We start from the raw sequence: 9,822 nt of genomic DNA on the forward strand, positions 1-9,822 counted from the left end.
TTATGCCTGCATTCTCTCTCCTTTCATTCATCTACGTTTTAGTATTCTCGTATGCAAGTGTCATGAAATAATTCTATTTCCAAAGTGCACTGGGGCTTCCTCGTCTTCTAGCAAATTAGATTATGGAGATGAAATCAAGACTTCAGTTTTAAAAGGATCCGTTGTGTGCAGATTTTTTTTTTGTGTGTTGTGGCATGTAAATGTGTGATGAACAGAAGCGATCCAGTTTAATCATGAACTATCCTTGGAACTGTCTGTCTCTATCTGTCTTTTTGTGTTCAGATTTGGTCTCTTGCTTAGGTAGATGGTCCCTTTGACTCATGGATGTGTTCATTTGAGCCATTTCTGGTTTTCATGTTCATGTCAAGGGAGTTAATATTTCTAATTTATTTGTGTATTTTTTTTCTGTAATGCATGAGGTCTGAATATAACAGATACTCCAGCAAACTCATTCTAGCAGGAGCAACACAATTTAAAGGTAGCACCCGGGGTGACACAGGAGATAGAAACACAGCTTCTTAAAGATAAATAATAAATCTTAGAGATAACAATAAAAAGAGGTAACACACATGAAAACCTCCCTAGTCTTGTGAAAGAAATTCTTACCTACTTTTGAAACTGAACACTGTCTTGCATGAACGTCTCACAAGCTATTTAATTTTTTAGCATTCTCTGCTTTGTAAGAGTTTATTTTCTCAGGATTCTGCCCTATCACTCTTCCTTACAAACTCCACAGCTTTTCTTGTATATTTTTCTTCGGAAACTGACTGTTCACAGTCAATTCAACTATCTTTGTTGGAAAACTAGTTGGCATTACATTTTAATTTCAGTTGAATGCACTAGTCATTACAACATTGCTTTTCTCTTCATGTTTCTCTAGTAAAAACTTGGAAGCCCGGTGCTGGTGGCTCACGCCTGCCATGCCAGCTACTCAAGAGGCTGAGATCTGAGGATCTCGGTTCAAAGTCAGCCCAGGCAGGGAAATCTGTGAGACTGTGATCTCCAATAAACTACTTAGAAAAAGCTGGAACTGGTTCTATGGCTCAAGTGGTAGAGTGCTAGCTTGAGCACAAAGAGGCTCAGGGACAGCGTCCAGGCCCTGAGTTCAAGCCCGAGGACTGGCAGAAAACAAACAAACAAAAAAAACCCTTTAGTTTATAAACCACGTAGTTAAGAAATTCTGTATATAAATAGGTCACCTTCCTTTTTACTTATTTCTCTTTATTGTATTTCCTTTTCTGTCTTCCTTTCTTCCTCCTTCCCTCTCTCCCTCCCTTCCTTCATTCTTCCCTTTCCCTTCCTTCCTTCCTTCCTTCCTTCCTTCCTTCCTTCCTTCCTTCCTTTCCTTCCTTCCTTCCTTCCTTCCTTTCTTCCTTCCTTCCTTCTTTCCTTCCCTCCCCCCTCTCCTTTCCTTCCTGTTTTTTCTTTTGAAAATGATTTTATTTCTACTCTTTTAGAAGTTAATAACGGCACGTTCTTCATGAAGTTTTCCAGAACATTCAATGTGGTATACAATTTAAAAAAACTCTCGAACATTTATATGTGTTAGTTGCTGCTATTACTCTTGGAGTTGGTGTTCGGGAATTATTGCGTATTATTGTTTATTAATTACCCAACCACTTTATTGAATGGTTTCATTGATCCTAATAGAGTAGATGTTTTAACTCAGGAAGAAAATGCCTTCTGTAATTAGTGATGATTTTGTCTTCTCCTTTTCTTTAAATGACTGGATTAATTTATCCCCTTGCTCTTTCAAGGCAATATAAGCTCAGGTATTAAAACCAATCCAATCCAAATGCATGCATAGAGATGTTATTAGTTATCTTCTCCAAAGCTTCCAAATAAATCGAGACAGCATTTTAGGAGAAGGTAGCAGAAAGCAGTTTTGGGCTCTCAAAAATAGAAGATGGAGAAACAAACTTCTGTTAAAATTAAAAAAATAATACCAGAGTTCATAAAACTTAGTGTCCAGTAGTTGCAATAAATAAATGGGTTGGAAAGTATTTTTTTTCCCCAGTTATTATTAGCTTATAGGAATTCTGGGGTGGGAGGGTGGAGTTGGTTGAGAGCAACTTGAGCAGCCAATAAAGAGCCAGGAAGAAATACACTTGGTTTAAACCAGCAAGTTACAAAGACTGGACAGGGCAAGAGTGGGAAAGAAGCAGGATGAATGAAGTAAAGCTGGCCGTCCTGGGTAGGAAAGGAACAGGGAAATCCGGTGAGTGATTATCACATTTCCTACAGTCTGCTGGAGAAAGCAGAATGAGTGCTCAATACATTGATAAACTACCTCAGAACCATGACAGTTACCACGTAGGTCACAAGTCTCTCAGTCTTGGAGATGCAGTGCCTAGTATTGGTGTGCTTGTTTGTGTTGGGGGAAAGGCAAGACTTGTTCATTTCGATCAGCAAGGCCACTATTGATAAAACTCAGGGGCAGCTTGGCAAAGTGACTCTTGGAGAAATAACCGATGTGGATTGTGTCCTGCCGATGTTTCAAATGCCTAGGGAAAAATAAGAGCTTTTGGTGGGTGTCCTGTTTCTGTTACATTGCAATACACCTGCTCTTAATGAATGCTTGTTACCCTGGTGGTTTGTTTTAAATGCACTATTTACTGAGGTCCAAGGACTTAGTGAGGGCAAAGCTTTGGGGTGTAGCTCCAGAGACGGAGCCACGGCTCCCTTATTTTGTGGTTTTCTATTAGTTTGGTTTTTAGCCACATTCCATTGGGAAGGTAAATTCATACACAGAAAGCCACCGCTGGCCACATTCAAGAGCTTCAATATTGACATAAAAATCCAGATACTACAGATCATTTCCCAGTAGCTTTCAACAACTGAAATATTTCATGTTGTTTGCACGTTGCCTGTGATCCAGGTTTCATTTGATAGAGAGAAAAAGGAAAAAAACCAACAAACCAGGATATAAGAGGGTTGCGTTTCAAAGACCGCTCAGTTGCTCTGTGTGTTGGCATGCAGGAATTAACTTTGTTTGATTTACAAAGCAGTACTTCAAGGTTCCCCCAATATTATTATTATTATTATTATGTTTGAAACCATTATTGGGTTAACAGCATAGAAACATCGGTGGCTATTATTTAAAGGGACATTGAATGGAGTTTTAAAGTCCACATTAAGGGTTCAAGGAACTTGGGGTTGAAAAGTCACATTTTTATGTGTTGAATGCTAAAAGACATCAAACTTGTACTTAACTTCTTTCTCAGCCCTGACAGTAAGATTCCTTACCAAGAGATTCATCGGGGAATATGCCTCTAATTTTGGTAAGTCACCACTTTAGTTTTTGTTGTTGTTTTCAACTTTAAAATTTCAATGTTTAAATGAAACTCTTACTCTAAATAGAGAAGCATTTTGGTATGATTGACCATATTTATACTACATGGAGAAACTTTTATTACTTTAGATTCTAGCTAGGGATCTCCACATAGGTAACAGAACTGAGCGCTTAAAAAAAAAAAAAGTTTACCCCCTTTGATGATGAAATACCGAATCAGTTGATTTCAAAGTCTACACCACTAATGTCAGAATTCTTATCCGGCATATGGAATCATTTCGATAAATTAGTTAACACCAGTTGAAAAACACAAAAGACAAATTAGTGCTGAAAGCAGAGCAGTGACAAAACAAATCCTGCTCCCTGAAAAACCAGGTATAGTAGTAGGGAAATTATTCCTTAATATTCTATTATTTATCTAAGTTGATTTCTGTAAGCTGTAAGCTGTAGTGTAAGCGTAGCATCATTTCACCAACTCTATTTCCATTTTCTTTTGTTATTTTTTAAAATTAGAATTAGCATGGCCCATGGGCGAAATATCACAGCCAAAAAAGGTGAGGAATTTTGCTACCATTTTGTGTCGTGTAGTATTTGCTCAGCAATTAATCAGAATTGTGATATGAATATATCTGATCAAAACATGGGATTCTATATATAAATAGATAAAAAATATAAAAATAAAAATATAATCAAAGGTGACCAAGATAAAAAAAAATGAGATTTGGGAGAAAGGGTGATTTTTGTTGTTGTTTTGAAATCTATATTCCTTAGGTAGAGTTTGGAAGAGTTAATGCTCCTGAGTATGTTGTTTTTTTTTTTAATGCATCCAAATAAACATAGGCAGAATAAATCTTTAACATTTCACTGCGAGGTAGCAGGAATAATGCTACCTCAGAAAAAAAATGTCTTTAAAGTATTTCTTCAGTTCCTTTCCACGAAGCAAACAAAAGCATTCTCCTGACTATGACATGGTGAATATTTTAGGGCAAGTACTTGAAAACTGCTTAGAAAAAGGAGACGTCTATAAAAACAGGCATTTCTAGTGTTTTCTTTTCTAGGGGCAAATAAAAGAAAAAAACGTAGGGGGAAAAAAAAAGCCCCAACCAAATAACAAACAAATAAACAAAAAGAAACCTTTGCCACAAAGGTCAAGTAACTGAACAAGTTAGAAGTCAGGCGCGAGGAAGTGTTCTTGAAGGGGAAAAAAAAATGAAATAAAATAAAGTGAAGCATAAATAATACAATATGCACACGAGAATAGCCACAGAAGGGAAAACCTTCACCTTCAGTGTTTAGATTAGCTAGTAGAGGCAAACAAATGAAATGTTTACGCCTTGCCAGCTGCTTCATCTCCCTATGAGATACTCTACAGGTCACCAGAGCTACGAAAACAAGCAGCCTCAACCACTCACTCCATCTTGTAAATGAAGGCTACATGGGAAAGTAGTAACATATATACACATATATATGTATATATATATATATATATATATATATATATATGGTTCAGACTTAGCAGCAAATCCATACAGTCTGAGAGAGAAACTGTGAAAATATCATTTAAGGCTTAATGAAACGATCACCAAAGTCATTAAATGCAATCCGGAGGGATTTTGTGTGTGTGTGTGTGTGTGTGTGTGTGTGTGTGTGTGTGTGTGTGTCTGTGCCAGTCTTGGGGCTTGAACTCAGGGCCTGGGTGCCATCCTTGAGCTCTTTTACTCAAGACTGGTGCTCTAGCACTTGAGCCACAGCACCACTTCTGGTTTTCTGGTGGTTCCTTGGTGATAAGAGTCTCATGGACTTTCCTGCTTAGGCGGGCTTTGAACTGCGATCCTCAGCTCTCAGCCTCCTGAGTAGCTGGCACTTGGGCTTGTTGCTTTTGGGGCAATGGCACATTTGCCAGCATGTGTGGTGGGTTTTGCAATTGACTCTGCTCTTTTGTAGAGAAGTACTGGACACAGAAGCAATAGGGATAAATTAATTTCTACCCGTTAACCATCTGTCAATTTCTCTCTTAAATATCGATTCATTGATTCATTAATGAGATGAAGGCTTAGCACTGACCTTGGATCCTCACACATTAAAATTTGAAAAATGACATTTTTAAGATGAAATATAGTAAAGACTGAAATGGAATCTTGCTGCAGAGAAGAAAGACTGTAATTCTTTTTAACAGAGGCTATGTGGTTTATTTTTGGTTTTTTGACATGGTGGGTAGTGTCAGGCAAGAAGTTACATGAGCTGAGAGTGAGTTGAGCCAAACCTCAGACCCAACCACAGCGACTTCATCCACAACGAAACATTGGTAGGTCAGCCGGTGCTGGTGGCTCACGCCTGTAATCCCAGCTGCTCCGCAGACTCAGATCTGAGGATCACAGTGTAAAACCAACCCGACTAGACAAATCCCAGAGACGCTTCGATGAACCAGCAAAAAGCCAGACGTGGAGTTGCGGCTGAAGTGGTAGAGTATCAGTCTTGAACGTAAAAGCTCAGGGACAGCACCCAGGCTCTGAGTTCAAGTCCCAGTACCAGTAGAGATGATGTAGAGAGTTAATTTCTAAGAGATGTGTTTGAGTAAACACAATACAAATATGATTTGGTTATCTCTGGTAGACTGGTTGCATGTGCAGAGTATAATCCCATTTCTTATTCCGGATTTTTTTTTATATGAACAATGAATCTATCTATCTATCTGTCTGTCTATCTATCATATATCTGACTATCTCTCTATCCATCTGTTTATCATTTTTTCTTTCTTTTTTTTAACAGAATCTATCTACAGGAAGCATTTGTGTTTGGAAGGGAAGCAATTAAATTTGGAAATCTATGACCCTTGCTCTCAAGTAAGTGAAAGCCAACACCTTTTCATTTTACTTTTTTTTTTTTTGTTTTGTTTTGTTTTGCCAGTCCTGGGTCTTGGACTCAGGGCCTGAGCACTATCCCTGGCTTCTTCTTGCTCAAGGCTAGCACTCTGCCACTTGAGCCACAGCGCCGCTTCTGGCCGTTTTCTGTATATGTGGTGCTGGGGAATCGAACCTAGGGCCTCGTGTATCCGAGGCAGGCACTCTTGCCACTAGGCTATATCCCCAGCCCTTCATTTTACTTTTTCTGCCATCATTTGGAACCACTGTTGCCCAGCTCAAAAATATATACATATATATATATTTTTTTGGCCAGTCCTGGGCCTTGAACTCAGGGCCTGAGCACTGTCCCTGGCTTCTTTTTGCTCAAGGCTAGCACTCTGCCACTTGAGCCACAGCGCCACTTCTGGCCGTTTTCTGTATATGTGGTGCTGGGGAATTGAACCCAGGGCCTCATGTATACGAGGCAAGCACTCTTGCCACTAGGCCATATCCCCAGCCCCTCAAAAATATTTTTAAAATAGTAAAACTACGCTGCATTCATAATAGATTTTGATCAGTACACAATTAGAAATTATTAGTGTATCATACACCAAGCTGTATTTATAAGTAGCTAGTTGTTAAGATAGCATATATGTCAGCCAGTTTTTGAGTTCAAATATCTCTTTATGTTTACCATATTAAATAGTTATAAATATGGCTTATTTACCTGGGTGTGATGTCTTGGGCCTGTAACCTTAACTACTCAGGAGGCTGAAATCTAAGGATTGTGGTTTGAAGCCAGCCCGGGTAAGAAAGTTTGTGAGACTCTATTCTCTAATAAAGCAGTAAAAAGCTAGAAGTAGAGCTGTGGCTCAAATGGTTGAGCGACCATGCTCTGAGTTCAAGCTCCAAGACCAGCCACAAAGAAAGAAAGAAAGAAAGAAAGAAAGAAAGAAAGAAAGAAAGAAAGAAAGAAAGAAAGAAAGAAAGAAAGAGAAAGGAAGGAAGGAAGGAAGGAAGAAAGGAAGAAAGAAGACAAAAGAAAAATTGACCTACAACAACAATGGAAGGTATGGCTAGTTGATGAAGGTTTCCAAGCAACCTTGTAAGAGATGTTTTTAGGTAAACCAAATATCCCTTAAATAATTTTCACTGAACTTCATTGACATTATTTTTTTTTTATGTCTGTGGGTTGGAGGTTTGAATTGAAATCAATAGACACTCCATTTGCCAACCTAAATGGAAAATAACTCTTTACACACCCAATGCATGGACTATTTAGGCCAAAGGTATATCGTAATGCCAAATCTTCAGGAAAAAGTAAAGACATATATTTAAATAGAAGAGTTGTGAAATGAGATAGGCATAACTTTACAGGTGGCGTCTTTTTCCATCTTTCAAGTTCCATCTGTTGCTTTGAAGGAAGCAAAGAGGCCCAGAAGAAGAGGAGTGGAGAAATGAAGCAAAGAAGGGCTTAGAGAAATCGATCAGATTCCTCCCATTTCCAATCACTTGATTTCTTTTGCAGCCCCACAAAGCAACATTTGCCCTGACCCACGAACTCCACTGGGCAGATGGCTTTGTCGTGGTCTATGACATTAGTGACAGGTCTTCGTTTGCTTTTGCCAAAGCCCTGGTCTGCAGCCTTCGAGAGCCAGCCAATACCCATTGCAAAAGGTAACTCCACTTGCTCCCCTCTCCCTTCCTCCAGCAAATCATTATCACCTGGCTGTAAGCATCATCAAGGTGAATTTAGAATGGCCCCGAACAAGCTACCTTCCCGTTGCACAAAAGGGAGAGGTGTCTGATCTACTCTACCCTTTCATATCCTGGCAGACACTAAACAGATCCTCACCTAGCCCGGAGTGAGCCAATGGCTGTTTTTACCAGCCTGCCTCAGTGGGGGAACAGTGTATTTACTGACAAAATAGTGGCCCATGCTGTCTAGCAGTGACTTGGCCTTTCCAGTCCTTTCCATTCTCTCTCTCTCTTTCTCTCTCTCTCTCTCTCTCTCTCTCTCTCTCTCTCTCTCTCTCACACACACACACACACACACAAATGTTTGAAGAAGAAATCCACATGGACTACAGTGGGCATAGCCCCTGAGATCTAATTCCTGGTGCCTGAGTTGTTCAACCTCTCACCCCCCCCCCCAATAGACTGAATAATCAAACCATCAAGTCATTCTAAGGGAGAGAACTCATTTCTCGCCCCCCCCCACGCCTCCCTCCACCACCATCCATTGCACCTGCGAAATCAAAAAAAGTGTTTAATGCTCCTCCATCGTCCATTCTCCTGATTCAAAAAAAGAGCTTCATTATCTGGGGTTCCTATGTAATATTTTTATATTGTCATATATATAGTCATAAATATTTGCATAGAAATGCATATGTGCTATATATCCATAGATACCCAAATATACATATATTTGCATATAAAAATAATATAGGCATAGAAAAATATACACTTGCTATGCATACATATATCTATATTAGGCATAGAAAAATATATAGGCATAGAAAAAGCGCAAAGTTGCTATCTCTTCAAATCCAGAAGGAAAAATTTTATAGGCATAGAAAAACATACATATGTACATGTATATATATACACACATACACACATATGCATATTTGTTATTCCTTCAAATCAAAACCATTCAGAAAATTTAAAGTCTGTGGAAACACAATGACCTACTTCAACATCTGTGATGCAATTTAGAACAATTCTTGACTAGTTTCTAGAGCATTTTTTCCCTTCTCCACCTGTAGAAAATGGGAAGAGCAAAGGTATGGGCCTCTTTAATAATTGCATGTGATATTGGCTCACACTTCAAAGTATTTATTATATATCCTATCCTTTTGTTTTGGTTGTGGGGCTTGAACTCAGGGCCTAAACTCCTTTTGCTCAAGGCTAACACTCTACCACTTGAATATGTAGATACAGATTCTTCTTCATGTTGTGTTCCTTTGGATCTAAACCTTGACATGGATTTGACACACCTGTCTGTGTTTCAGAGCCATGGAAGCAGTGGTGTTCCTGGTGGGTAACAAGCAGGACTTGTGCCACATCCGAGAGGTGGGCTGGGATGAAGGCCAGAGGCTGGCCTGTGAGTACCGGTGCCAGTTCTGCGAGCTGTCTGCAGCAGAGCAGAGCCTGGAGATTGAGATGGTGTTCCTCAGAGCCATCAAGGACATCCTGGCCAACTTCAAACTCAAAGAGAAGAGGAGACCCAGTGGGTCGAGGTCTATGGCCAAACTGATCCATAATGTGTTTGGAAAGAGAAGGAAATCTGTTTAGTTGACTTGCAATCAGAGTGGATGTGTTGTAATAGCAAGTTGCAAACACTCACATGTTTACTAAGCTCACCCTGTGCATGCACTTTTTTTTTGGTTATATTTTATGCAGGACCTGGGGCTTGAACTCATGGCCTGGGTGTTGTTCCTGTACTATTTTGTTCAAGGCTAGCGCTCTACTGCTCTCAGCCTCAGCTCCACTTTTAGTTTTTTTTTGGTGATTCATTGGAGATAAGAGTTTCATGGACTTTCTTGCCTGGGCTGGCTTTGAACCACTATCCTCAGGTCTCAGCCTCCTGAGTAGCTGGGATGACAGGTGTGAGCCATGGGTGCCTGGCTACTTTGGTTTCTTTTCTTTTCTTTTTCTTTTTTGTTTGTTTTCTTGTTTGTTTGT

General features: G+C 39.5%; 1 protein-coding gene across 2 annotated transcripts; it reads left to right on the plus strand.

The window, feature by feature from the left end:
* Positions 1–2,113: 2,113 nt before the first annotated feature.
* On the plus strand, positions 2,114–9,562 carry Rergl (RERG like). Of its 2 annotated transcripts, XM_048335241.1 has the most exons (5): positions 2,114–2,218; positions 3,225–3,281; positions 6,062–6,135; positions 7,664–7,812; positions 9,150–9,562. In XM_048335241.1, exons 1-5 carry the CDS (start codon positions 2,167–2,169, stop codon positions 9,430–9,432), a joined length of 615 nt encoding a protein of 204 aa, XP_048191198.1. In that variant the 5' UTR covers positions 2,114–2,166; the 3' UTR covers positions 9,433–9,562. The 2 variants fall into 2 exon arrangements, with proteins under 2 accessions (XP_048191198.1, XP_048191199.1); XM_048335242.1 differs by lacking the exon at positions 3,225–3,281 and having other exon boundaries at positions 2,127–2,218.
* The last annotated feature ends 260 nt before the right edge of the window (positions 9,563–9,822 follow it).

Source organism: Perognathus longimembris, chromosome 27 (genome assembly GCF_023159225.1).
Source record: "Perognathus longimembris pacificus isolate PPM17 chromosome 27, ASM2315922v1, whole genome shotgun sequence".
NCBI lineage: Eukaryota > Metazoa > Chordata > Mammalia > Rodentia > Heteromyidae > Perognathus > Perognathus longimembris.

Coding starts and splice junctions, on each gene's coding strand:
- Rergl (XM_048335241.1), top strand. CDS start 2,167: ATGAATGAAGTAAAGCTGGCCGTCCTGGGTAGGAAAGGAACAGGGAAA. Junction 2,219..3,224: donor GAAAGGAACAGGGAAATCCG/GTGAGTGATTAT, acceptor CTTCTTTCTCAG/CCCTGACAGTAAGATTCCTT. Junction 3,282..6,061: donor GGAATATGCCTCTAATTTTG/GTAAGTCACCAC, acceptor TTTTTTTAACAG/AATCTATCTACAGGAAGCAT.